Source organism: Ictidomys tridecemlineatus, chromosome 11, assembly GCF_052094955.1.
Source record: "Ictidomys tridecemlineatus isolate mIctTri1 chromosome 11, mIctTri1.hap1, whole genome shotgun sequence".
In the NCBI taxonomy this organism is placed as follows: domain Eukaryota; kingdom Metazoa; phylum Chordata; class Mammalia; order Rodentia; family Sciuridae; genus Ictidomys; species Ictidomys tridecemlineatus.
In genome coordinates this window covers 5,611,647-5,639,203 of record NC_135487.1, presented here as the reverse complement: position 1 = coordinate 5,639,203, position 27,557 = coordinate 5,611,647, and the positions used below count along the sequence as shown (strand labels likewise).

The window sequence follows — 27,557 nt, the reverse complement described above, 5'->3', positions numbered from 1 at the left end:
CTTTGTACTGTGATCAGCTTTCTCTGAACCTCAGCTTTTGAAGTGTACAGTTCAGCAGGCTGCAGGCGATTCACAAAGTTGTGCAACCACCACTGTCATCTCATTCTGGAGCATTGCCATCCTCAATCCTGGACAAGATCCCCGCACAGGCCCTCTGGGGGTCAGTTCTCCTTGGGCTCCTTGCTGGGTTTTCCTATTGACTTGAATCTGGAAGTTTCCCACGCACTTCATCAGTTTGTCTTTCTCATTTGAGATGAAGAGGTGATCTCAGAGAGGGAGGACAGCCAGGCAGCCACCAGCGACTTGGAGCCTCGGTGGTTAAGCTGGAGACCCCACGGTTATCTGGGGGATAGTGCTGCATTGGTATCTGGGGACAGGGGCAGCTGCTGCCAAGGGGCTAGCTGACACTGGTTGCTGCCTCCTCTGCAGTTCCCTTTCTCCAGAGCCCTCCCGTGCCACAGCCTGTAAGCAGAGCCCTGAGCTACAGATGCATCATGGGTCTAGAGGAAATTGCGGATGCGCTGGGCGCTCATGCACAGTGGGCCAGGGACAGCATTTTGGCAGATAGAGGCCTTGTTTATACAACAATGCTTAAAGGAGGAAAAAAAAGATCTACTGATGCGAACTGTTGGTGTGGAAAAATGAACAAGAGTGGGATTATTTCCATTCTCTGGTTGACAGAGTCTATATTTATAAATAAACAGAGTCTGGTGTGTCCAAAGTATATTTATTCAACTGTTAACTGCTCAGGTTAAGGCATTTTGGTGGCTCTCAAAGGAAAAAGAAAAAAAGCCATTGAGAGCAGAGGTGCGGAGCCAGCAGTGTTCCCAAGTGTCTGTCCACAGGGAGCTGGGAACTCAGGCTCCCCAAGGCCTGGGGTGCAGGTAGTGCGCCCAGAGGAGCATTCGATGAGCGGCTGAAGGCATGAGGGTGCCTGCTGTGTACTGGCACTGTCTAGTGTGGCCTTTAAACCACAGGGGGTGCTAGTCACGCATTCTACAGTATTTATTGTGAGCCTGATGCTGTCTGTCTACATGAGGACACAAGCTCTGAGTGGCTGAGCCATCTGCTAGTTTGGGGTGCTTGAGGAGGAGGGCTGGGGGTCTGAGAAGCATGCTTTTGGATCCTGGTTCTTCCACACTCTCCTCCTTGTGATGGTGGCCAAGTTTCAATCCTCTGGGCCTCGATTTCCTCACCTGTGCGTGGGGCGTGACTAGTACATAGCTCAGAGGGCTCTCTGGGAGATGTGATGCAATTCCTCAGGGGCGGGCTGGGCGGACCCCTGGCCCTCCAGGAGCCCTTCACTCTCCCTGGCTGTTACATTATTCCTGCCCAAGGTCGCGCAGTGACTCAGGATCAGAACCTTCTTTTGGCTGGCCATAAAAGCAGGCCTTTCCCTTGCCGAGTGCTGCCTCCAGGGCCTGTTGGCCTCATTTTATCCCTCCTGAGTCTTTGAGGACCTTCAAAAGCCAGGCAACCCTGAGGTGAGGGTGGGTGTGTGGAACTGCACCCTCCACCTTTCTCTGAGGTGTGGGAAAGGTAGGCCTGGCCTGCAGCCATCCACCTGCTGTGGGCTCCCCGCTCTAGGAGTGTTCTGGAATCCCTGGAGCACTCTGGGCCACAGGGACTCCAAGCAGGCTCAGGATCCTGTCTGTGGGATGGGGGCGCCCACCCCCAGCCTTCACTGGTTCCCTCCAGGAGGCCCCAATGTGACTGCACACCCAGGCAGCTGCTGCTCCCCTGTTGTCTCCACAATGAGCCATTTTGTCCAGTGCAGAAGTGAGCCTCTTCCTCTCAGTTCAGGGAGCTTTTGCCTCATGAGGCCAAGGACAGCGTCCCCCTGCAGTTGAGTTCTGATGGAGGCATCTTGGGCAGGGTGCAGAGTCCTGCTGTAGGTGTGTATCTGATGGGGGGGGCAGCTGGGAGGGAGTGTGTGTGACTGAACCTGGAAGGAGGAGGGTTTGCTTCTCATGGAGGGACTTCTGTAAAACCTCGAGGGCGGAAACTGCGCCAGGAGTCAGGGTGACACTGTCGGGCGCTTAGTGCCTGGGTGCAGTGGGTCTGAGAGCAGCTTGACCCAGAATGGTGCTGGGGTCTGGCTAGGGACGGACTGGGCGAGAGCAAGACTGCGGTGGGGTGCCCCTTGCCCCCAGCGAGGGAGGTCCTCAGGGCTGTTCCCCCATGAGCTCGCCTGCCAACCACGAGGGCCTCCGGCCAGACTCACAGGACAGCGTGGGAACAGCTAGAAAAAGGAGGCACGAGCCTTGCTGGCTGCTCCAACTCCGGCAGCTCGGGACCCGCGTCTAGTTAGTGTCTCCGGGAACTTTCAAGGCCAGTACGGAAGCCTATGCCCCGCACCCGTGCTGAGCAGAGCCTGCCCCATGCACTGTCCCCTGCCCCTGCCGCACCCTGCTCCCGAGCGCCACGCGCCGGCCGAGTTGCCCGCCCACCTCCCCGGACCGCTGGCGCCCAGGGCACAGACCCGCGCCCCAAGACGCGCAGACCCGGACGTGGGGGCGAGGTGAGCGGGAGCGCGGGTCAGGCATGGCGGGCGGTGGCCGCGGCGGGGTGCCGGTTCTTGGCACTAGAAGTCCTTTCCCTTTTCTTGAGTGCGGGCTGCGTGGGATCTCCGAGCTTTCCGGGTTGGCAATGTCGCAAAAACGATAGGTCCAGACTCCGGACACTCCCCGCACCAGCGCCCGCGCCCGAGACGGGGGTTTTTTCTTCCCTCTCCCCAGGAGAGGCCCGCGGGCAGGGCGTCGCGGCCAGCGACCCGTGGTTTCCGTTTGCTTTTTTTACAGGTCCCCCTCGGCCCAGCCCAGCTTCGGTTCCATCGCGGAGAGGCGAAGAGTCCCCGGAAGGGCAGCGATGGCCGGGCAGCCTGGGACAGCGGCTCTGGGAGACGCGCCCTGGGACCTGGCTGCAAGCGGAGGCCAGGGCTCTGCGCCCTCTGCGCCCTCTGCTTGGGAAGCTCCAACCCCTGCGGGTGGCGGTGACGGAGGAGATCTGGGCCCCCGACCCTGTGTCCGGCTGGATGGACCCCAGGGCCGGCCGCGTGCAGTCTTCTTGCTGTGCGGCCGGCCTTGGCGCGGGTGGCCTTGGCCAGCTCGCCGCCGCTGCGCTCCTCCAACGGAGCCGGGGCTCAGGCAGCGCCTGAGCGAGGATCCTGCGCACGTAGGCGCCGCCCTCACTCGCCTCGCCTTTCGCCCACCTGGTCCCTTTTTCTTTTCAGGTGAAGGAGCTGCCGCCGTGCGCGCGCGCGCCGTCGGTTTGAAGCAAGCCCAGCTCTCCACATCCCGGGTTGGAGAGACACTTCTCCTGTCCCGGAGCCGACGGTGTGAGCAGGAGGGAGGATGGAGCACGGGGCCCTGCCTGGGCTTGCCTGGGCTTGTTCAGAGCTGGGCTGCTTTGCCTGGAGACCTCGCAGATCTGGGGCATTTGGAGATGTTTCGGGAGCTTGCAGCCAAGAACCAGGGCAGGAGGGACCTGGAAGCCTGGGCCACCTGCTCCCAGCGCCAAGGGGGAGCACAGGTAAAGTAACGCATTTGTCCCTCTGTGTTCACTTGTAAAGAATGGGGCAGGAGCTAGACTGACTGCTTTAGTAATAATAATGAAAACCCTCTTGGGTTGTGTAGTCACTGGGTCATGAGGGGAAGAATCTCCAAGAAGCAGGATGCTCTTTGGTTTAATAATCTGGAAAGAAAGGACTGCTGTTGGTGGTGCAGGGCTGGTTCTTTCTTCCTCGCTCTGTGGGTGTGAGGCAGGCTGCCTGGACTTGGAGTGAAAACTGAGGACTCTCCTTTCCTGGGCTGCTCACCAGCCTGAGTTTGGAGCAAAAACCTCTTTCTCCCCGGGTTTCCTTCCTCACCTTGACCGTGAGGCAGTGATCCTGGCCACCAAGGTTGTGGTGACAATCTCATGAGGTAGGAGAAGCACTTGGGTCACTGAAGTAGTGTTATACAAAGGGTCAAGTTTTTAGTGAACTTAATTTTAAAGTCCCATCAGTAGTTTCAGTCGGCTTGTTCTCCAGTTGAAGAGGCTGCCCCCTACTGGTGCCGTCCCACCTGAGATCTGCCAGTCAGAAAGGAGACTGCCGGAGAGGAAGGTGGGCCTTGGAGCCCCCTGCTCCTCCAGGGAGCCTCAAGGGCAATGCCCTGGAGGCCCCCTCCCCCAGGCTAGGTGGCCCTAGACAGTAGCATCCCTAGGACACGTGGTGCTGTGCCTCCCCCATTTCTGTGTCAGGTGGACCACGGGAGCAGGGTTCTGTAGAAAGACCCAGGGCCTGTGGCCTATCATACATCCACATGGGTTCCTGGAATCTAGGAGTGGTCAGGCTTCCTGCATAAAATGTCACATCAGAGTGGCCCATTATAAGTTATGTGGGGCCAGTTCTACTTCTGCTTCCACTTCTGGGAGAACTTTGGGACAAATGGTCACTCCCCTGAGCTTCTGGGTCTTTCTGCTCGAGCCACAGTGCTGGGCGGTGATGTCCATTAAGGCCATTAAGGCTGTGCTGAGGACTAAAGTGGTTGTCCTTGCCCACGTGGGCCATGAAGATCTGTCCACGATCAGGGAGCTGCTAGGGCCAGTTGCAGCTGGGACCCTGGGACCCATTGGCATCTGCTGCCATGCCAGTTAGTGGCCGGGTCCCTGAGGACTGGCCAGCACTGCCCCGATCTGCCCTGCCCATCTAGCTTTCTCTCAGGCCTCTAGGTAGGACCTTGGGCCCACTGCGGTGTCTAGCCCTTGGCCAGCATTCAGACCTGGCTCCTCTGACAGGATCCCGGTGTCCCCAGTGCACGAACCTCCCTTTTGGGTCAAGTGGGGGTGGTGCCTGACTTGGCTTGGTGGCCACAAGGGTTAGGGTTAGAGTTTTTTCTTGGTGCCCCAAGCTTTTGGTACACAGGCAAATCAATAATGCTAAGCTTAGATGGGCCCTGGATCCTCTATCATAGAATCCAGGCAGCACTTTCTGACCATGATGTCCTTAGTTGCTGTCTCAGCCCTGTATTGCCCTTATTCCTGGCCCCAGGGCTAGGAGGAAGCAAGGGTGAGCGAGATACTGCTTCTCATTAGGGACATACAGCCTCTAGGGGAGATCTAACTAATATATAAGACATTAACCAGACAGGACTCTTTCACTCATTCAACACATTTTTTTCTGAGTCCTTCCTAGGTACAGTGAGTTATTAAAGAGAAACCTCAATAAAGAGGAGGACTGTGTAGGCAGAAGGGTCAGTACATGCAAAGGCCCTGCGCTTGGTATGTTTGAGAAATCATAAGGAAGAGGCAGAAGGCAAACTAATGCTACCCTCAGCCATGAATATCAGATGGAAGCAAGAGAGAAGTTAGACCTTAGCCCACAGTGCCTTGGTTAGCAGACTCCCTCTTCCCAGAGAGCACCATCAGTCCGGCAGCTATAACTGAGCTTTGGACATCTTCACAAGAACTGTTTAGTACAGCTTTGAGGGACAAAACTTGCAGGTAATTGGTGCACCTGGTACAGCTCATTTTTCTCCATCCCCAAGAAGCCTCAGGACCCTCCTGGGGCCCCACATTACAGTCAGGACAGAGCTATAGGGCTGAAGGCCTGTCCTCTACCCCATCTCCATCACCACCGTGTGAATTTGGAAATAGGACTTCACCTTGATTTTGGCTCTTCACCTATAAACGTGGGCTCCTGTTGGGATCTGCTTTGTAACATCGAGGTGCAGATGATCAGCTGGTGAGCAGGAAGCCGTCACAGGTGCTAGGTGACTTCAGAGAGATAGCACTTTGCTTTCACGGATGTCTAATACTTTACTCCATCCGAAGACTCTATTCTCAGTGACAGAATCCAGTGAGGTCTGGGAAGTTTGTTCTTGACGTTTGCATTGCAAATATTCCCCTTTTTCCCTTCCTAAAAAAAATGGTGCTTTCATTTTCTTTTTTTAAAATAACCAGTACTGCAAATATTTAAATGGAGTCAAATGCCATGGATTGATGTGAAAAAAGAAGTTTCTGTAAAGGGATTTTTTTTTTTTTGAGTGCTGAGGAATCAAACCAGGGCCTTGGACGTCCACCATGGTCCAGCACGACTCTGAAGTTTCAGTGCTTGCTCAATGGCATCGAGGCAGGGGAAAGGGAGAATCCAGCAGAGGAGAAGGAGCTGGCTGATGGTGGGGGGTGTTCGTATCAGAGGCTGCTGTCAGTTGATTCCTATGGAACAAAATTGACTCCTAATCCTGGCTTTGAATACCCTGAAGCTGTCACCTCATCATACACACACACACACACACACACACACACATACACATATATATATATATTAATTAAAATGCACTTGAAATGACAGTGAGTATGACTCTTGTCACTGTTACCCCCATTATTTTGAAATCCCCTGTGAGTGAGGAGTGAAGTAAATTTAAAATCCTGGACCACGTGACCCCACCACTGATGGATACATCCCTCCTTCAGTATCACCACAGGGAGGGGTGAAGAATCTACTTCAACCCCAAAACAAATATCAATCTGTCACCCCGAACCCAAGAGACAGAGGAAGGGTTCTTGAGACTTGCTGGGAGACAGCAGCTTGCAGCTGTGTGGACTCCCGTGCACTCCGGGACTACCCAGTGGTCTCCCTGCCCTGGACACCCACCTCCCCCGGCTGGACAGAGCATCATGCAGCATAGAGGGGCCCCGATAGGTCAGAGGGCAGCTGTGGTGGCCTTGAAGGAGAGGTGGGACAGGCCTGAATTGGTATTCCGGCAGGTAACATCTGGCCCTTCCCTTTGGGGCTGGGTGTAGACCACTTGCCACCCCACAGCTCCAGGGTGCACTGAGGGGCTGGCAGCTGTCTAGAAGCCCCCTCTTTGGCACCTACCGGGGACTTCCTGTGCCTTCAGAAGCCATTTAACCCACAGATACTTCAACATTTCCATTCCCTTGGAGTCACCCATAAGCTGCACCATTCCACAGAGTTAACAAAGAAAAACAAAAAATAGCGCTGCCCCACCTCCTCCGAGGAACCCTGCTCCTTCCAGCGCTTCCAGAGAGGCGAGCTCTGCGGTGCGCACGGCGCTGATTACCTTCATCTCTGTGGATTGTTTCCGTTTAAGCCTAATTACTGTACTGGAGGCCGACGCTTACGCTTCTCCTTAAAATGTGCCAAATTAACTTTGTTAGAAGTTGTCGTTAAGGCAGGAGAAAAAAATGTCAAGAACATTGGGGGTGGGATGGTCCTCGTTGCACCCCTCATTTCCTGGGTGGTACAGGGCCAGAACTGGACATCACGTGACCCGTTTTCTTCTTGCAGTGAGTCATTCCCAGCCTGCCTCCCTCTCGGGCTTGCCAGGAGGACCACCTGAGATGGGTCGTCTGTTCCCAGAGACTCCTTGATCTACCGTGTTCGAGGCTCTGTGCTCCAGGTGCAAAGCAAGAAGGCCACCGCTGTCCTGGTAGGCTTTCCCGACGGTCAGGACCACAGAAGGTAGATAAGGAATGCATGAACAGAGAGCGTTTGTTGAACTCTTACAGCATGCCAGGCACTGTGCGAAGCTCCTTTCAAATACGACCTTATTTGATCCCTGTAACGATGCTCCAAGGTCACTGTCATGGTCCCTGTTTTTACCTATGAGGAAATTGAGGCTCAGGCATGTTTGTCTCTGGTGCCATCAGGCTGGGGGCGGCAGCGTAGGGGAACTGAAGGGCTGTAAGGAGCTCTGAGAACCACCGTGTGATCGGTGGGGACCACTGGCATCACCGGGCCATCCCCAGGGGTGTTGTCATTGTATTGCCACAAGCTCAGTGACAGAGAACACGCCGCTGTCGTCTCATGGGGTCTGTGGGTCAGGAGTCCAGCCACAGCTTGGCTGGGTCCTGCTCCAGGCCATCAAGGCCTTGGCCCGACTTAGGTCTCATCTAGCCACTGGACCAGGGAAGGACCCTCACCCAAGCCCACCCAGGGGGTTGGCGGCGTTTCCCTCTGCCCTGGCTCCTTGCTGGCAGTAGCCGGGCTGCGGTCTTCTCATGCAGCCCTCCCGAGGCTGCCTCACGGCACGATGGCTCCCTCCTTCAAGGCCAGCCAGGAGGGCGTCTCTAGCCTCCATCTGCAGGCAATAGAGGGCGTCCGAGGTGCTTCTGGGGGAGGGGAGAGGTGCTGCCACCTGTGCCGTATTCTGGGGGTTAGAAGTAAATCACAGGCCCCACTCAGGCTCAAGGGAAAAGGGGTCCCACACAGCCATGCACGCTGTGGTGGCCATCGGGGGTCTGCCCACCACGTTCTCTGACTCCCTCTGTGGCTCTTTTGTCCCTGAGATCTATTTTCATGCCGACGACTTTCAACCTGCAGAGAAGGTCGGGATGGTGGCAGGTTCCTGACACCTCCCTTGCTCCCCCGGGACTGTGATGACCTGCCATCCAGGCTTAGCACAGTCATGGTGTGTCTGTGGTCACTTGTGGCTGACACACTGTGATGTGCTCCTTTTGTGTGGTGGCCGCGCTGCGCTGGGCACTGACAGTCATGACCGTGTCCCCACTGCGTCCAGGGCAGGTCAACAGAGAGGAGAGGGACGTCCCTGATGTCATGGGTGGCTTTACCCCCTGTAGCTGTGGGGACCACCCTGGAGCAAGGACAGGCAGGCAGAGGGACAGCATGTGAGGGTGAAGGCCTGGGGGCCACCCGAGGGCACAGGAATGCTGGGGTGTAGCGGGGGACGAAGCATCCACCAGTGGACCCACCTGGCCAGGAAGATGGGCGGGAGCAGGCTGTGGACTCCCACAGGTGGCTGTGTTTGGGGCCCGGGCTGCCTGTGGGTGGCAGCCAGGTGGACAGACAAAACCTGAGTCTTTAGACAGCTGCCGATTCATCTTTATGCCCCGGAACTTGTCATTGTGTCGCTTGGACTTGGGAATCTTTCTAGAATATATTAGGTGCTTCGCTTGCTTCTTAGAACAGACAAAATAGCCAGGTGCTGTGACTGTGCCTGTCATCCCAGCCACTCAGGTGGCATCACAGAGGATTCACAAGTTCAAGGCTAACCTGTCTCAAAGTAAAAAGTAAAAAGGGCCAGGTGTGGTGGTGCATGCTTGTAATCCCAGCGGCTCAGAAGGCTGAGGCAGGAGGATCACAAGTTTGAGGCCAGCCTCAGCAACTTAGTGAGACCCTGGCTTAAAATAAAAAAAAATAAAAAGGGCTGGGATGTGGCTCAGCGGCTAAGGGCCTCTGGATTCAAATCCCTAGTGCTGCAAAAAAAATAAATAAATAAAACTAAACCCAATTTCACCCGTTAGTGCTGTTCATCGGAACAGGCGCCTCTGTGCTACAGTGTGAGACCAGCGAAGGCCCCAGCCTCAGACACGGGGTGAGGGACCGCGTCCCTCTGCCGTCGACCTCTCATTTGTCTCCCCTTGACCTTGTCAGTGAATCTGATTTCTGCAAATCTCTTCTTCCTTCTGATTTGCTGCTTCTGAACTACGTACGGTCCCCGAAGCCCCCACCCCCTGTTGGGTTGGCGTCGTGATGAGGTGCCAGCCGTTTCCATGGACCTCCGAGGCTGGCTTGCCCCTGCCCGGGTTCCAGAGTAAGAGATGGGTCATTGGGAGACAAAGCACTGCTTTGATGCCTTCTGTTTGATGTTAGGTGTGGTGTTCACTTGATGTTGAATTTCAGCTGACTGAGGTTGGGAGCAGGCAGTGTGTTTATGCAAGGAGAGGATCCTTTAAAAGAATGGGAAGATGCTGACAGACCCCCGTGTGGGGTAAGAGCCCATTCTGAGGAAGGGCGGGAACAGGGATCGGGCAGCCAGGAGGCCTGGTTCTCACCCGCCCGGGCCTGCTCTAGTTACAGTATCGAATGACTTTGCTCATGACCCGGGGAATGTGTTCATTTCCTGTGGCCACTGTGACAAATGACCACAAAGTGGGTATCTTAAAACAACAGATTTCTGTTCTCTCACAGTTCTGGAGACCAGAAGTCCAAAATCCAGCAGGGCTCCACCTCCTCTGGAGGCTGCTCTGAGGCAGGGAGTCAGGCCCCGGGGACACCCAGGAGCCGGAGGGCCGGGATCCGAGGGAGCAGCGAGCCCAGGCCTGTGGCCTCTTCCACTGCCCAACCCCACCCAGTCTCCGCATGTGAGCTGGTTTGTGGCTGAGATTAAAAAAATTAGAGCTTCATTCTTGCAGTTTAAACAGAAAATGTATTCTGGCCAGACGTGGTGGCACGACCTGGGAGACTGAGGCAGGGGGATGGCAAGTTTGCTGTCAGCCTGGGCAAGTTAGTGAGACCCTGTCTCAAAAGGAAAAATCAAAAGGGCTGGGGGCGTGGCTCCGTGGTAGAGTGTGCCTGGACTCAACCCCCAGTACCAAAGAGAAGGAGGTCGGAAAGAAGGAAACGTATTCTACACCCAGATGCCAAATCCCCCAAGAGGGCGAGAATCCTGCTCCCCGACGGTACCTGGAGGCAGGGTTTGCTTCGTGAACCTGGGGCCCTGAAAGGGGGAGGACGCTGAATACCTGGAGGTGAAGGTGGAGTCAGCTTGTGGGGACAGGAACAGGGGACAGTGCTTGGTGGTTGACCGTGTCTCCCCTTCATGAGTTCCCTGGGCCGTTCCCATTTGGACATGGGGTCCTGACACCCCCTATAACGTCAGCCTCTGGAGCCCGTCTGTTTGGATGTAGGAGGTGGTTTCTTCCTTAGCTGCGACCCTGCGTGGTGGATTCTCATCTGCGTGGCTCCTGTGTCTTCCACTCTCCCACTTCCTAGGTCACCAGTTAACACCAGAGCTGGCAGCTCTCACCCAGCTCCAGGGCCCAGCCTGGGCTACGGGATCTCCTCTTCCCCTGGTGACCCTCCTGTGGTGTGGCACCTGCGGATGACAGAACCTTCCCCACCCAGCCCCTGGGGGAAGGTTGCTTTCCTTGCCTTTGTTCCTGGATCTCCTTTATTTTTTGGTGCCAGGACCTCCCACACCCTAGCACCGCTCTCCACCCCGCCAGCTCCTGTGTGTTCCAAAGACACCCGGGCACACTTCAGATTTAGCCTCAGCACCATCTCATCAGCCTTCCTCTGCGTCATTAGACAATGTATGCTTTGTCGTCGCGGTGATGTTGTGTGCCCAGAGGTCGCATTTCACATCCTTCTGCTGATGCTGGCAGGGCAGTAGACGCCCTGAAGAACAGAACGGCCAGAGTGTGTGCCATTGCACACATCAGCCCCTGTCCACCTGGCGCTGGCCCTGTCCCTGGGACTGGGGAGCCGGGGAACAAGGACAGTGGTGGGACGCCTGAGTGGGCTGTCCACGCTGGCTGCAGACAAAAGAGCCTGGGGAGAGAGGCCAGAACCCCCTGGTGCAGAGAGGCGAGAGGGTGGGGCAGCAGAATCGATGCCAACAGGGTGAATGGAAAAGTGGACGGTGGGTCCCGCCGTCACCGAGGGTGTGGTGCAGGTCAGCCTGGGCAGCTCAGGGAGACTGTCCCGGAGCAGAGTGAGTGCAGGCCATGGGCAGGGCGCTTTGTGGAGGTGGCTCTCCTTCCTGTCCCCTGTCGCAGAGGCGAGCAGTGGTCCAGATGGATGTGTCTTGATCCGAGCAGCCGTGTGCGTGCCAGCGCCGTGGCTTCCAAGCCCCTGGGGAGCAGGTTCTATTTCCATCCCGCAGCACCGGCTCTGCCCGTGGTCCTCAGCCTCCCGCATTGTCCCCATCCAAAAGGCAGCATTGGGCTGCTCTCCTGAGGCTTGGTGGAGAGCTGGAGTATCCCAACACACACAGTCCCTCATACACACTCCCCAACACACACACACTCCCCCACACACACTCCCCACACACACATACCCCAACACACACCCCAACACACACACCCCAACACACACACTCCCCAACACACACACCCCAACACACACACTCCCCAACACACACACACTCCCCCACACACACACTCCCCAACACACACTCCCCAACACACACCCCAACACACACCCCAACACACACACTCCCCCACACACACACCCCAACACACACCCCAACACACACACTCCCCACACACACCCCAACACACACACCCCAACACACACACTCCCCCACACACACTCCCCAACACACACACTCCCCCACACACACTCCCCAACACACACACTCCCCAACACACACCCCAACACACACACCCCAACACACACACTCCCCAACACACACACACTCCCCCACACACACCCCAACACACACACACTCCCCACACACACACTCCCCAACACACACACTCCCCAACACACACCCCAACACACACACCCCAACACACACACTCCCCAACACACACACACTCCCCCACACACACCCCAACACACACACTCCCCAACACACACTCCCCCACACACACTCCCCACACACACACCCCAACACACACACTCCCCACACACACTCCCCCACACACACCCCAACACACACACTCCCCACACACACCCCAACACACACACCCCAACACACACACTCCCCCACACACACTCCCCAACACACACACTCCCCAACACACACACACTCCCCCACACACACACTCCCCAACACACACACCCCAACACACACACTCCCCAACACACACACACTCCCCCACACACACCCCAACACACACACTCCCCCACACACACCCCAACACACACACTCCCCAACACACACACACTCCCCCACACACACCCCAACACACACACTCCCCCACACACACCCCAACACACACACTCCCCCACACACACTCCCCACACACACCCCAACACACACACACACTCCCCCACACACACCCCAACACACACACTCCCCCACACACACTCCCCACACACACCCCAACACACACACTCCCCCACACACACTCCCCACACACACTCCCCCACACACTCCCCAACACACACACTCCCCCCCCCACACTCCCCCACACACTCCCCAACACACACACACTCCCCCACACACACTCCCCCCACACACATACCCCCCCCACACACCCCAACACACACACCCCAACACACACACTCCCCAACACACACACTCCCCCACACACACTCCCCACACACACCCCAACACACACACTCCCCCACACACACTCCCCCACACACACCCCAACACACACACTCCCCCCCACACACTCCCCAACACACACCCCAACACACACACTCCCCCCCACACATTCCTCACACATACACACTCCCCACACACACACTCCTACCCCACACACACCCCAACACACACACTCCTACCCCACACTCCCCACACACACACCCCAACACACACACTCCCCCCACACACAGCAACACACACTCCCGGGAAGGCCTTGGCCTCGGGGCGCTGCGGTGACAACAGATGAGGCCTATCTCCCAGGACGTGGGGTGGGTATATCGGATGCTCCCCTCGTTTCTATTTTTTTTTTCTGATGTTTTTAGGATTGTAAAAGTAACATGCGGGTGAAACGGTCCACAGACAGGTGAAGTTGATGGGCTGGCCCATTTCTGTCTCCCATCCCCAGTCTCGGCCGCTGTCACCTCCGACCCTCCCCCCACCTCGTGGGGGTAGTTTTCTGTTGACTGTTGGCTGAGCTCTGTGGCAGCCCAGGGCATGGGTGTGACGTGGTCCTTACATTTCTGGAGCCTGGGTGTCAGCAGTACCCAGGTCAGGACCCAGGTTCCTTGTGTCAGGGGCCTGCTGTCCCCCAGACAGGCTGCAGCATCTCTGCCCAGATCTGTGCTCGGGGGGCTGACGAGGCTGCGGTGACTCCGAGAATCCTGTGTCTCACTGTCCCCCTGCCCCTGGGGCTTGCCCCTGCGGTCCTGGGAGGAGTCCAAGTTCAGGCCTCAGCCTTTCCTCAGGGCCGTGCCTGTGTCTGACGTGAAGGTGGACACAGCTCCACACCCATGACAGCGTGTCCCTCTGGTCTGGCAGGGCAGGAGGCAGGAAGGTTGCTGTAGTGGGTGAGGCTTGGACTTAATCAAGCGAGACAAAGAATGTGATTGTCCCGTGTCACCTGTAAAGCACCTGCCAGGGTGAGGTCACAGACTCTCCTCTCTTGTCACCTCTCTTTTTCTGAGGCCTCACTGTGGGACCTTGAGGGCTACAGTGGCAGGGGGGAGGTCGTGAGGCTCGGGAACCCTCCGCAGGGCTGAGCCAGTCGGGATCAGCCTGGCTGGACACCTACTCCAGGCTGGGGCCATTCCCAGAGACCCCTCCAGCAATGCTGACCCCCTGAAGCCTGGCCTTATCATAGGCAGGGGACGTCACTCCCAGAGGCCGTCTTGGCTGAGGGTCATATCAGTGACTACAGGTGACCATTTGCCTAGGACCACCAAAGAGGAGAGAAGGGTTCCAGGCACTGGAGCTGCCTCCCAAGAGCAGAGCTGCTGACCCGTGGCCACGGGCAGGACCTGTGCACTGCAGGACGCGAGCAGCACCCCTGGCCTCCACCAGGTGACAACCAGACACATCTCCAGGTGCTGCCAAAGGCCCCTGGAGGCCAAAATCATCCTCACTGAGTAGCGGGTCGGAGGCTCCAGCAGCGGCCCTCTGTGGCGGGGCTCCAGCATCCTGAGCAGCCGCTCAGAGCAGTTCCCTTTGTTCCTTTCTCAAAAGGCTGACCTCATCGGGCTTGGTCCTGGGTGTTGCTGACTCACCAGCGCTAACCACAGGCAGCCTTGCGATGTTGGGGGATCCCAGATGACTTACCCTGGGACTTGGTATGCAAATCCAAAAGATTTTTTTTTTTTTTTAACTAAATTGGAGACAGAAATCCTCTACTTCCTTTTTAGCTAAGGGCACGCCGCGCCTGCTCCCAGGAACACCTTTGCGGTGCCGTCTTCTGACATCACTAGACATTTCCCTCTTGCGAGTTTGGGCCTTTGCTCCGTGACCAGTGGCTGATCTGAGAGCCCGAGGCAGGCTGAGGTGGGCTAGTGGTCGAGGGATTTTCTTAAGGCCTCTGACCTGGAACTAGCAGAAAAAAGCAAAGTTCTGCCTCTTGATGGCAAGGAGGAGTCTGGTCCCAGCCACTGCCCAGGGTCCCAGCCCACTGCTGAGCCCTGGGTCCCTAGGGCAAGGGCTTGTGGGTTCGCCCGTCCTCTCGGGACAACAGCCCAAGTCCTGGCTTTGAGCTAGGGCTTTGCAAAACCCCGCGTTGCTCTGAAGGTGGACACACCCTGGGGTTCAGTTGAAGACCTGCCTGGTCACAGCCGGCAGCAAGCAGCTTCCTGTCCCCAGGGAGCAAGGAGGTCAGCTCACCTGAATTCCATGGCGGCTCCTCTCTCGGGCCTCTTTCTCTGCCTCTCTGCCTCCGTAGGAAAATAGGTTTCCTCGCTGGGCTTTGAGCTGAGCGCCCACCCTGCACTGGAGAATCCTAATTATTGAGAGATGTCAGGGTGCCCACAGTTCTCTTCCTGGGCCCTCACTGTCCCTATTCAGCGGTGGCACCCAGAGGAGAGGCTTCTGGGCACGCAATTGGTCTTGAGCAGCCCTTGGGCCTGGAAGTCAGATGCCAGGCTGGCCCCACCTCGGGCATGGACAGTGTCTGTGACCTTCCTCCCGGACAGGGCTGTGTGTTCGGATGCTCCCATCAACTTGGGCCAGAGGGTAAAGGGGAAGAGAAGTAAAATCTGCCCGTCCGGGATGGCAGGACGGTACGGGTGGCGTTGCTAGGCCCTGTGCCCCCGGCCCCTGGTTAATGCGCCAGGCCGGGTCCTCCTTTTACAAGCCAGAGCTGGGGGGGGGGGGTGCCAGGCTCAACGGGAACTTGGGCTTTGCTCTCCAGGGCCGCTCTTCCTGCCTTTACCTGCCCACGGCCTTGGAGAGCTCAGAGTCTGCCAGATTCCTCTGTCGGGTAGCCAGTCTGCTGCCTGCCAGAGTGAAGCTGCTTTCCCAAAATAGTCACCCGGAGGGAAAGGGCAGCCCTGGCCCTGACAGTCACTGCCCAGCTCAGCGGCTCCTGGCCCCGCCCGGCCTCACCTCCACCATCAGCCCCAGGGCACTGCCGTCAGGCATGGGGCTGGATTTTTCCTCTCTCCCTCTCCCTTTGTTCTTTCTCGCTATGAGCTTTGGGTTTAAACCCAGATGACTCAGAAGAGAGATGTTCCAGAGCCTGCTTCGCTGAGGGGCAGGTCACAGGGTGGGAGCAGGAGGAGGGGACAGGTGCTGGCAGCCAGCCCAGCCCCCTGCAGCTGTGCCAGGCTGTGAGGAGGCAGCCAGCCGAGCCGGTCAGACAGGTGGAGCCAGCCTGCCCGGCTGCCGTCCCCAGCCCCTGTCCCCAGCCTCTGTGGGCCCTCCTTCGTGGGCCCTCCTTCGGCCCACAAAGCAAGTGGCCGGCCCTTTTCTTTTTTCTGCTGCTTTCGTTCACTGGCACCTTCGGGGAACACTCCCATCGTGAGAAAAACGCCTTTGGAACGGGGCGTTCACGAATTTGCTTGGAGAGGAATGTGTCGTGTTCAGTGTGTAGAAATGTGGCCTTGGTGATCCTCGGTGTCCCGGGAGCATTTCTGATTTTCAGGTCCTTGGTTCTGAAAGGCAGATCTCTTTATGCTTAAGGGCACATCAAGGTCCAGAAACCAGGAGGGGTTTTGTGAGTGCGGCTGAGAGCCCGGGAGGACTTCATTGCTGCGATGTGGGTTTCTCCTTCCAGAGAGGGATTGGGGTGAGCGGCCTCGGCTCAGCCTCCCCACGTGGCTTTCCTGGGGTGCTTCTCTCAGTTCTACTCAGGGAAACACGGGAGTGCTGGCTTCCTCTGAGACGCGCTGGGTCTGCTCTCCACTTTAAAGTTTGCAGTCTCCCGTGGAGGCTGGACTGAGAGCCCAGGGTCCGGCATTCTCGCCCCACCACGTCTGTTCCCCTAGACAGTCTTCAGGGGGGTTTCTGGCCTGTTCCAGTGGAGCATAAGCTCAGGGTGTCCCACCCAAGATGAGGACTCTTGTCCTACTTGGTGTCATTGGAAGCGTATTCACCATCTTGCATTGAACCGGCTGTGCCCTCTCCTCTCTGCCACTGTCATGGAACGTCACCCAATCTTGTTGAGCCCAGAGGCTCAGGCCCCCGTGACCCACAGTGCTCAGAGGCTTTCCTGAAACGCCCCCCGCGCGGTGTGCGCTGCAGGGAGAGGACAGGGAAGCTGGGTTGGCTGCTAAGTGAACCCTCTGGGGCCAGACGTTATTGGTTAGGAGATCTGCCTTTGTATTTTTTAATTCCAGGGCAATTTCTGAGGCTCAAACGGCTTAGATCATGGGATAGACCAATAAAGTTTCCTTCAGGCACAAGTAAAAGAAAATCCTCACTCGAAATGACTTAATTCATCAGAACGTTCTTTTTTCAGTGCTGGGGATGGAACTCTGGTCCTTGCAAATGTAGGCATGCATTTCACCACCGAGCGACGTCCCCAGCCCCTGAACATTAATTTTATAAAACAAGAAGTCCGGAAGTGGGTAGCTTCACAGTGCGTTACACCCCGAGGCCCAGGAACATCAGGATTGGGCCTCTCTGCTTCTGTTCTGCCAGGCTCAGCCTGCTGGCTTCACCTCCCGCCAGCTCCCTCCCCTCGGGCTCTTCCAGGGGTCTCTTGTTAGGAGTGGGGGGACAACTTTCCCCACAGGCCAAAGGCTTTCCCGCATACCTCATTGGCCAGCATCAGGTCTCCTGCCCAGCTCCGGACCAGGGGAATGGGTTAGCCATGGGTTAGCGACGGCCTCTGGAGGCACCTGGGGAGAAAGACGAGATCCTGGAGCAAATCCATCTATGAGCAGGGAGAAGACAGGGCGTGGGTCAGGGGCCAGCACCCAGAGCATCTCTACTTGGGAAAATTAGATTTATTTAAAGTTCTAACTGTGGGCAATATGGTAACTCTCCCTCCCCAGACACACACATACACACACACATCGCCCTCGTTTTTATGAAATTATTAATGCAAAGTTTTAGACTTTTGCTTCCCAGGAAGATCCTTCTTCCCAGGAGGCACCTGGGCTGCTGATTTTCAAGTAGTTGAGCTTTTTGTTTTTTGGGGGTTTTTTTGGTCTTTTCTTCTCTTTTATTTCTTTTTTTTCTGAACCTCAATAGAGTCCTAAATACTAAGAGGTGTTAGAGTGAGTCTCCCAGCTCTGCAGAAGGCAGAGGCCATGGGCTTCTGGCCAGCAGCCCCAAAGCGCCAGCAAGCCTGTCGGCCGCTCACCCAGGGATGCTGTGGGGATCGGCCGTGGCCCACGTCACCTGCTCCCTGCAGCGCGCTCTTCTCCTGGGCAGCCCAGCTGGCTCCTGAAACTCAGGGGTGAGGGGTAACAAGGGTGGCGGCCCCCGCTGGGAAAGCCGGTGCCGAGAGACCCAGGCCCCGTGGGCACTTCAGAGGCTCAGAACTTTCAAGTCAAGGCTGGGCACAGTGGCCAGTGCCTGTAATCCCCGTAGCTCAGGAGGCTGGGGCAAGAGGACGGCAAGTTCAAGGCCAGCGTGGGCAACTTAATGGGACAGTTTCTCAAAATAAAAAAAATCGAAAGAGCTTGGGATGTCGTTCCCTGGGAGAGCACCCCTGGGTTCGATCCCTAGTACTGTAGAATAAAAATAAAAAGCAACCCCACAGGCTGGGGACCTAGCTCAGTGGTGGAGTGCTTGCCTTGCATGCACAAGGCTCTGGGTTCAGACCCAGCACAAAAAAAATAAATAAATAAAAATAAAAATAAAACAAAACCCCCAAAACCCAAGGAGGCAGGCTTCCTGACCTGGACAGAAGTCAGTGAGGCTGTGACAGGGTCTCAGAAGCTCCCTGCAGCCGCAGTCACCTTCCTGCCGGGGACAGGTTTTCCAGATGAGCTCTATGCAGGGGGCTACAGAATTCCTTCGAATGTCCCTGTGAAGCACAAGACGATCTCAGCTGAGCTGAGCCTCCCAGGCCCCTCTCAGAGCCTGTCCATGTTTACTGGGGCTAGGGCTGGGAGTTGGGGTCAAAGCCAGGGCCATCCTCAGCACGTGCTTTCTCCAGCCCTGCCTTGCCGGGTGTCTTCCACAGTAGGGTGGCCTTTCCTCCAGAGCCACCTGCTGTGGCCTTTGGCTGTGCCGCGCTGCCCTTGAACCTCTCCTTAGCGGGCACTGCAGCCATCTCTGTGCTCACATGGGCCCCTGGGCTGGGATCAGAGGGACACCTGAGTTTGGTTTTCTCCTGCAGACGGTGCCACTGGGGTGTGCCTTTGGGCCCGGGTGACCTCCATGGGAGGCCACTCAACACAGGAGCTTCTGGGGACATAATCGCGAGTTCGCCATCTGTTCTGCGTCCTGGTTGCATTAGGTGCTGCTGGAAGACATGGGAGTAGAGGGTGAGGAGGTGACCCCACGTGCTCCCAATCTGACGCCCATGGTTTGAGCAGAAGCGAGGGTTGCGGCACGGGGGACAGTTGGGGACAGCTCGAGGAGTGCGTGAGCAGGGTGCAGCTCCCAGGTGTCTCAGTGCCCCGTGCGAGAGCTGGTGGGACTCAAGAGGACAGCTCTGGCAGATCCGTCCACCCCCCAGGGCTCCCTCGCTCCCGAAATAGAGCAGGTCCTCCCGGGGCCACAGGCCCTCCCTCCAGCCTCACTCTGTCCCCTCCTCCTTGGTCGCTTTGCACCCCGGTGTCCGCAGGTTGAGCCCCTCACGCCGTCAGCCCCAGTCCCTCTGCCAGCCCCACTTTCCCCCGAGGCGTGTGACCTGCCATCACCCTGGGGACCCTCCCCGCTGCAGGCCTTCGCAGGCCGCTTTCTCGTCCCCTGCCTGTGGACAGCTGGCTCCCCGAGGCCCAGGGCGTCGGCTGTCTTCCCGTTGACCCTGAGTGTCCGAGAGCCGGGGGCAGAGCAGGGCCTGCGTTCTCGGGAACCCCAGCGTCCAAGAGCTCCGTGGCCGCAGTCAACTTTTCTGTAGCGTGAAGGAGAGGACACTGGTGACGGTGGCAGCCCTGTGAGGAGGAGGAGGAGGAGACAACCCCAGGCTCCCGGCTGAGCTCCAGGCCTTTCCAGGGTCCATGTCCAGGCGCGGAAGCCGCCTGGTGGCCAGGCCGGAGCGCCCCAGGGGAAGAAGCCTGTGATTTCATCTGAGTGCGTTCACTCGGACCCTGGCTGTGGATTCTAGAAAGTTCCACTGGGTCAAAGATGTCGGCTGACGTGGCCTTTCAGACTTGAGGGGACACACTCGGACTGACTGACATCCTGACCGGGACCCACCTTTGCCTTGATTCCTGGCCTCCTCTCTCTGACTCCGAGCGGTCCTCTCCACCCCAGGGCCCAGGACTCAGGGGCAGGAGGAAGGGGCGCCCTCCGACCCCCTGGTGCCTGGGGCAGCAGACATGGTGGTCAGACACCTTCCCGGGTCAGCGCCTTGAGGCAGAGGCGGACTCTGTTTGGGAACCGGCTGGGGGCCCTGCTGAGCCTGGGATCGGCTGGGGCCTCCCGAGGTGCCTTTGGCCTTTCTGGACCAGGCTTCCCTTGGGACGGATTCTGAGCTGAGGTGGGTGGAGGACTTGGCCTTGCCCTTGGTGGTTGGTGTCTGCTCGTCCTTGCTGGGGGTCAGGAGGCCCTATCCCTGAGACGTGGGCCCTGCCACCATCCCCACCGCCCCGGCTCCCCCTGCAGGGCTGGGCCTGGTGTGGTGAGAGGCCGGAGCCCACGCTGCCACCTCTCCACCTCCAGCTCTGGGTGGGCCAGCATCCTGCATCCACAGGTCCCCCTGGTCACCAGTCCATGGCTTCCATGTGGCCTCTGTCTTCAGCATTCAGGGTCCTGCACCTGGGAGTCCAGAGAGGGAGAACTTTGACTGGGTCCCCGCTTGTCCATGTTTACTGGGGGCAGGTGACTGGGGAACGGGCCGAATCAGACCCTCTGGGTGTGGGGCTAGGGCTGCGTTTCCCAGGCTCCTGGGCAGTGACGCTGACAGCTCCGCTCCAGGCGAGAAACACGCTCTGTGGGAATTTGCCTCTGGGATAGAATTTGACCTACTGGGGCGCTTCCCCCCATGCTGAGGTCACGATTAGGTCCAGCCTGGCCGGCTTTTCCACCCGAATCTTCTGGCTTCACCATTTGGGGAGGAAGATGAAAGGAAGAGCCAGCTCCCACACGACCCACACTTACGTCCTGTGTCCTTCTGAATGCGTGCAGGAGTCTCTTGGGTAGCCAGGCCACCGGCTCTCTCGAGCCCGCTTTTAGCTGCACCATCTTGCTGGAAATTCAGGGTGGGATGTCCCACGCTGACAGGGGTCACCTTGGACTTCCTAAGAACACCCCACCACGCCCACGTCACGCAGAGAGCAACCGTCCCATCAGTGGCCTGCAGCCAAGGCAATTAGTCAAATGACTTTTTTTTTCTTGCAGCACTGGGGATGGAACCCAGGGCCTTAGATGCCAGGCAAGTGTTCAACCACTGAGCTACACCCCAGCTCAGCCACGGATCCTAAAGCCGTCCGTGTGTAATGGTCCATTTTCTGTGCCAACTTGGCCAGGCTGTAGTACCTTGTGATTCAGCCAAACACCAACCGAGCTGCAGCTGCAGAGGTATTTTGAGGATGCAGTGACTTCTACCATCACTGTCTAGGAGCGAAGGAGGTTGTCCTCTACCATGTTGGTGGGCCTCTTCCAATCACTAATATTCCCCAAGGAAGAAAAAAATGCCACCTGGGAACTGTGGCAGCGATGGCCAGTCCCCAGCCCCAGCCTGCCCTGTGCACTTCAGACTTGCCTGACCTCCCCAGTCATCCGGGCCAGTTCCTGGCAATGTACCTATTCGTCTGCCACTTCTGCAACAGGCTCTGTAGCAGAACTCCGGGGCTCTCCCTTCACAGTGCTTATTTTTATTTTTTGGTACTGGGGATTGAACCCAGGGGTGTTTAACCACTGAGCACCATTCCCAGCCCTTTTGACTTTATGAGACAGGGTCTTACTAAGTTGCTTAGGGTCTTACTAAGTTGCTGAGGCTGGCCTGGAACTTGTGATTCTCCGGCCTCAGCCTCCTGAGTTGCTGGATGACAGGCGTGCTGCGTCACCACCCCCAGCCATACTAACTGTAAAATGAGTCTTTCCTCCCGACTTTTTCTCTTCCAGGGACATCCTGTCTTTCCCCCTCCTGGTCAGCTTGTGGTGGGCCAGCCCTGGGGTCTGTGGCCCTCAGCTTTCTCCTGCAGACTCCCTCTGCTCCTCCGCTTTCCTTCCTCTCCACAGGTCCTGGGGGGCAGCCCAGGCCTGCCCCCAGCCACTCGGGACGCACGGACAGGCCAGCTGTGAGTGTTTCTTTGGCAGTGTCTTAGCTGGTTGTTGTGAGTAATAGTGAAGGAAGCAATCAGCAAGTATACTGCCCTAGAAGTGCTGCACGTTGTTGGGCCAGAGGGAAGACCAGCCAGAGCCGCCTGGACACGGGACGCCAGGACCCTGAGCTCTGCCTGTCACGCTGCGGGGGGAGGGTTGCTGGGGACAGGGGGCCCTAGGGCCCCTGGAGCGGCCTGGTTAGGGCTGTTGAGGGCAGCAGGAGCGGGCCAGGGCGTGGGCCACTGCTGGCTGGGAGGAGTCTGCACCCAGGGACGCCGCACTCCTCAGCGACAGCCTTCGCCAGCGCTCTGCGTGTTAGGCGCGTTAGGTCGTGAGCAGGAGAGGTGTTTTCCACCTTCAGAGGAGGAAGCGGAAGCCCCAGGAGGAGGGGTGGCCGAGGTGACCTCCGGCTGGGGAATTCCTCCCTGACCCCTGGCCAGCGTCCTCAGGGATGGCCCGCCCGCAGGCTGCTCTGCAGCGTGACTGAGAGTGGACACACCCTCCCCCAGGACCGGGCTCCCTTGGCAACCCCAGGGCGCACCGCTTGGGGCTTTGGGAGGTGTGACTGCTCGGAGAACTTTCCTTTTCAGCTAACTCCAGGCCCAGGCTGTTGGCAGCAGTGACACTGGGGGCTCATGATAAAGGCTCCCCAAGGAACCCCAGCTGACAACCCACTGGTCCTCCCCCAGACGCCGCCTTGGGGCCACTGTACTGTGGCCACCTGTCTGCCATGGCATCAGGAGCTGGACGCAGCCTGCAGAGGACCCAGAGGGAAGACACCGGGTGGCTTCTCAGGTCTCAGACATGGCACGGTTGTGGCCTCCAGAAGTTGTGATGACCCCCGAGCGGGTCCCGTGCCTTATTCCCTTGGCTCTGACACTGAACCCCGAGTGCTCCGCTTCTCCGTCCCATCGTTCTCAAGTCTGTCCTTACAGAAACTCATCTGAATGAGCCGGGCTTGGTGGGGCACGGCTGTAATCCAGCAGCTCCGGAGGCTGAGGCAGGAGGATCGGGAGTTCAAAGCCAGCCTCAGCCATTTAGTGAGGTCCTAAGTAACTCAGTGAGACCCCCATCTCTAAATAAAATACAAAAAAAAAAGCCTGGGATATGGCTCAGTGGTCATGCGCTCGGGGTTCAAGCCCCCATACCAGAAAAAAAGAAATTCACCCAAGCCCAAGAGGTGAGGCCGAGGTCAGAGGCTTACTCCTTGGACCCCAGTGACCAAGACAATCCTCCAAGGTCCATGTGGCACCAAAGGCGGGGAGCCTCCCAGGCCACTGATGCAGGCCAGGGACGGCACCTGTGTGACCCCAGCCTCAGTATACCCCTGCCCTGGTCCCCTTCCAGCCTCTGCCCAGGGCTCCCCTGTCTGGGGCACCTGTGGGACCCCATCCCTGCTCTCTTGCCTGTCACCCTGCTTCCTCGTGCCGGCCGGGAGAGGAGCCTGTTTCCATTGTGACACTGGGCGAGACTCAGAGGCCGGGCAGGGAGGTTCCAGGGTCTCACCTCCTCCCTCTCCCTCCGTGCTGAGGGGGAGTTTCTGGCCCCACTCCTCAGCACCCAGCCCCTGAGGGATCCGCTCTCTTTTTCCTTAAATAGACTGGAGCACAGAGGGTCCCTTTGTAATCGCACATCAGATTGCCCTGTGCCCACTCGGCCACAAACTCCCTCGGGCCTCCAGCCCTGGGGGGGCGGGACCCGGGCGTGGGCTGCAGTGGGGCCGGTGAAGTCCTGGAATGCTGGCCGCTGGGACAGACCACACTCAGATTCCTCCCGGGAGTTTTGACCAAGGCAGCACAGAGAACTGCTTCAAGCCAAAGTCTTTACATTTTTCCCAGTTTTCTTCGGCAGAAGTAAAGAATGTGGGCCTTCCCCCACCCGAGGCTGACGCAGGGCCCTGCATCTTTAAAGGGAAGGGACCACACTTTTGGTGCGTGGTCTCACTGGCCACTTAATTGGAGTTTGAGTGAACTCGTTTGCAGGAGACCTCTTTCCTATGTAGCTGGGCTTTCACTTTTTGCCAGTAAAAACTGTCCTCGGAGAATTCAGCTGAGCAGTGCCTGGAGAGTAGGTAAGGAATCGGGAAGACAGTCTCTGCTTCAAACAGAACTTGTCAGGAGAGGTGCTGCTGTGTTTGTACTGACAGCTGAAGAAGAGATGTACTTGGGTATAGGTTTAGCTCTTTATCTTTCTAAAAGATTCTAGAAGACAGAAGGCAAATGGATTGGGACAGAGGGCTGTTTCTCCCTCCCTCCCTCTCTCTCTCTCTCTCTCTCTCTCTCTCTCACACACACACACACACACACACACACACACACACACACACACACACTTCCTTTGGGGAGAATGTATGAGGAGATTCTTGAAAGTCGGTCATTGGAAAGTTGGAAAGGGGTCAAGAATTTTATGGTTGTGGGTTGGGTGGGTAAATGGGAGTTTAGCCTACACTAAGCCTCAGGTTTGATCCCCCACCACCACCAAAAAAAAGAATTTCATGGTTGAACTTAAGGATGGAGGCTGTAGAGTTCAGATGCAAATCTTAGGTCTGGGGTGGGGGTGGGGGTTTGATCTCGGCTTCAAGGCAGAGTGAGGTTTAAAAGAATATTTGGTTTAAACTCTCTGGGTACAGTAGTATGTGCCTGTAACCCCAGCTACTCACGAGGCTGAGATTGGAGGATCTCAAGTTTGAGGCCAGCCTGGGTAACCTAGCAACACTCTGGGTCTCAAAATTTTTAAAAAATTAAAAGTGCTAGGAATGTAGCTCAATGGTAGAGTGCCCCACACCCGGCCAAGTTCAATCTGCAATACCAAAACAAAACAAAGAAATATACATGCACACATATATATTTAAGTGTTTATATGCATATGTACTTAATGTACTCTGTGGTTTATACCAATATCAACTTCACAGTTTTATTATCTTATGCACAGGATGTTACCGTTGGAGGAAACTGGGTGAAGGGTACACGGGATCTCTACATTTTTAATTTGCAATTGTTTATCAATCTATGAGTCTTTTTGAAATAACGTGTTAAAGATGGGGATATAGCTCAGTGGTAGAGTGTATGCTTCATGCAGAGTCCTGAGTTCAATCCCCAAACTGCCCCTGCTCCAAAAAAATTAAGTTGAAACACACATATTTAAGAGGTGGGCTCGATGGTACATGCCTGTAATCCCAGCTACTCTGGAGGCTAAGGCAGGGGGACTGCAAGTTCAAGGCCAGCCTGGGCAACTTAGTGAGACCCTGTCTCAAAAACAAGAAACAGAACATATTGACTTTTGACTAAATGTGCTGTTATCCTGGATCAGATTCTGGAGCAAAAGAAAAGAGAGAGAGAAAGAGAGAGAGAGGTGTAGAAAAACTAGTGAAATCCAGAAAAGTCTTCAGTTAAAAGTGCTGCACTGACGTCGGTTTCCTTCTCTTCCTTGTGGTGCTGGGGCTGGAGCCCAAGGCCTGGCTTGCTCCCCGCGCTCACCCCACCCCTGAGCTACACGCCCAGCCCCTCACGGTCCATTTCAGAGTTTTGACAAAGGTGCAGTGGTGATGTAAGACGCCAACATCAGAGGGAACAGGGCGAAGGGTACGAGGAAACTCTGCTATCTTTTGCGGGTTTTCTATAAATCTAGAATTATTCCAGAATAAATGCTAATTAAAAACAGAGTGCATCCACGTGTGCACACGCACATTTACACTGGAACACAGCCAGGCACGGGGAGCTTTGAAGGCACATTTCCTCTAGGTGAGCACCCTCAGTGCTCTGGGTGGGGCCCCTTGACAAGTGAGCTGCAGGTTGGTGTTGCCCCCTGATCTGGCAGATGGTCAGAGGGAACCCCGCAGTGTTCTTAAAACCCAGGGGGAGCATGGAGCTCTCCCCGCTCCAGGTCATAATAATGCAGTGTCAAAATACAGTCCCGTTTCCCAGAGCAGAAACTGAGGCACAGACCACCCTGAAGTAAGCAGATTGTGATTTTCCAGAATATTTAAAACCAAATCATCTTTTGTTTTCCAAGCATAGGTTTGCAAATTGGCAGAGTAATCTAGAAGCCGTGGCTGTGGCAACACAAAAGGAAATGAACTTTGCCACCGTTTTCTGGGCTGTCTTCAGGATCAGGGGCCAAAACCGGTGTGTGGGGTGGGGGATTCTCAAAATGGAAGTACTGATTCTGCACCTCTCCTCCCTTGTGCTCGGCCAGGCATGTCCAGGGGCCCCAGAGCACCTGGTGGCTTGCTGCCCAGTGTCTGCTCCTTTCCATGCAGCACTGCCTGGTGTTTGGGGGAAGCAGATGCAGGCCCAGGGCTCCCACTAAGATGCCCCTGGTCCTCCAGCCCCTGGTCCTCCAGCCCTGGCCCCTGGACTGGCCTTGGCCTCCCTCTGTTCTCAAGCTGCCTTTTCTTTCCAGTTGGAACCCAACCTTTTTGCTTGGGTTCCCCAGAGTCCCCTGACCCACTGCGGTGGAAAGAGGAGGGGGAGAAATGGACTCTCATCCTTCATCTCCGTAGACCTCGCTGTGACCATCGCCCCCCAAGGCCAGGTCACCTAGAGTCACTTTAGACCAGCCCCTCCTCCTCCTAGGCCAGAACCAGAAAGCTCAAAATAAATTGGTGAATCCGAGGGTCCTGGCAGCCTTCAGCCGAGAGGCTTTCTGTGCACCCCAAGCTTTCCCACGGCGGCTCTTCAGGCTGCGGGGGACTCTCCCGGTTCCCTGACCTCTCCCAGCAACACAAGCATCCTGTCATGAGGCATTTCCATCCAAAGTAGAAGTCTCAGGTGACCCGTCTGCCTCTCAGTAAGTAACTTTAGGCTGTGGGGTGGAGGGATTGAACCCCGGGCCCCCCTCCTGCTGGGCCCTTGCGGGGGGCTTCCTCAGCCACCCCCGGTGGAGCTGCCTTGCCTGTCTGAAGCCACTGAACCCCTGCACCCGGGATCCAGAGAGAAGAGCAGAGATAGGGAGATGGCAGCGTAGGCGCCCCCCACAGCCTCCCCCTGTGGCCGGGAAGCTTCAGCTCGGCTCAGACCAGAGGGGCCGGGTGGTTGTTGGAAACTGCTGGGGTTCCAAGTGTCCCCCACAAAGCCTGGGTGGGAAACTTAATCCCCAAGGCAACGGTGTGGGGAGCTGGGGCCTGAGGATTCGGCCGTGAAGGGAGGTGAACACAGGGACGTGGTCACCATGGAAGGGCGAGCTGAGCTGTGTCCGCCTCTCCTTCCTCACCGGATCTTCCCCCCAGCTCCTGCCACCTGGCCTTCTGCTGTGGGGTGACACAGCAAGAGGCCCCTCGCCTCTTGATCTCGCCTTCTCAACTTCTAGAACTGTAAGAAATAAATCTGTCTTTCTAAACTA

General features: G+C 56.9%; 1 protein-coding gene across 5 annotated transcripts; it reads left to right on the top strand.

Annotated features, from left to right (window-relative positions):
- The first annotated feature begins 1,324 nt into the window (after nt 1-1,324).
- LOC144367851 (uncharacterized) lies at nt 1,325-27,557 on the top strand. 5 transcript variants are annotated; one of them, XM_078025217.1, is made up of 4 exons: nt 1,325-2,521; nt 2,802-3,531; nt 7,295-7,436; nt 22,907-27,557. In XM_078025217.1, the coding sequence occupies exons 1-3, from the start codon at nt 2,382-2,384 to the stop codon at nt 7,295-7,297; spliced, it is 873 nt and encodes a 290-aa protein (XP_077881343.1). In that variant the 5' UTR covers nt 1,325-2,381; the 3' UTR covers nt 7,298-7,436; nt 22,907-27,557. The 5 variants fall into 5 exon arrangements, 4 of the variants coding, with proteins under 4 accessions (XP_077881343.1, XP_077881341.1, XP_077881344.1 ...); XM_078025215.1 differs by having other exon boundaries at nt 22,808-27,557; XM_078025218.1 differs by having other exon boundaries at nt 7,295-7,468.

What these genes read in the sequence shown, in the direction of transcription:
- LOC144367851 (XM_078025217.1), top strand. Translation starts at nt 2,382, where the DNA reads ATGCACTGTCCCCTGCCCCTGCCGCACCCTGCTCCCGAGCGCCACGCG. An exon ending in GACCCGGACGTGGGGGCGAG is followed by an intron (nt 2,522 to 2,801) that starts GTGAGCGGGAGC and finishes CTTTTTTTACAG; the next exon opens with GTCCCCCTCGGCCCAGCCCA.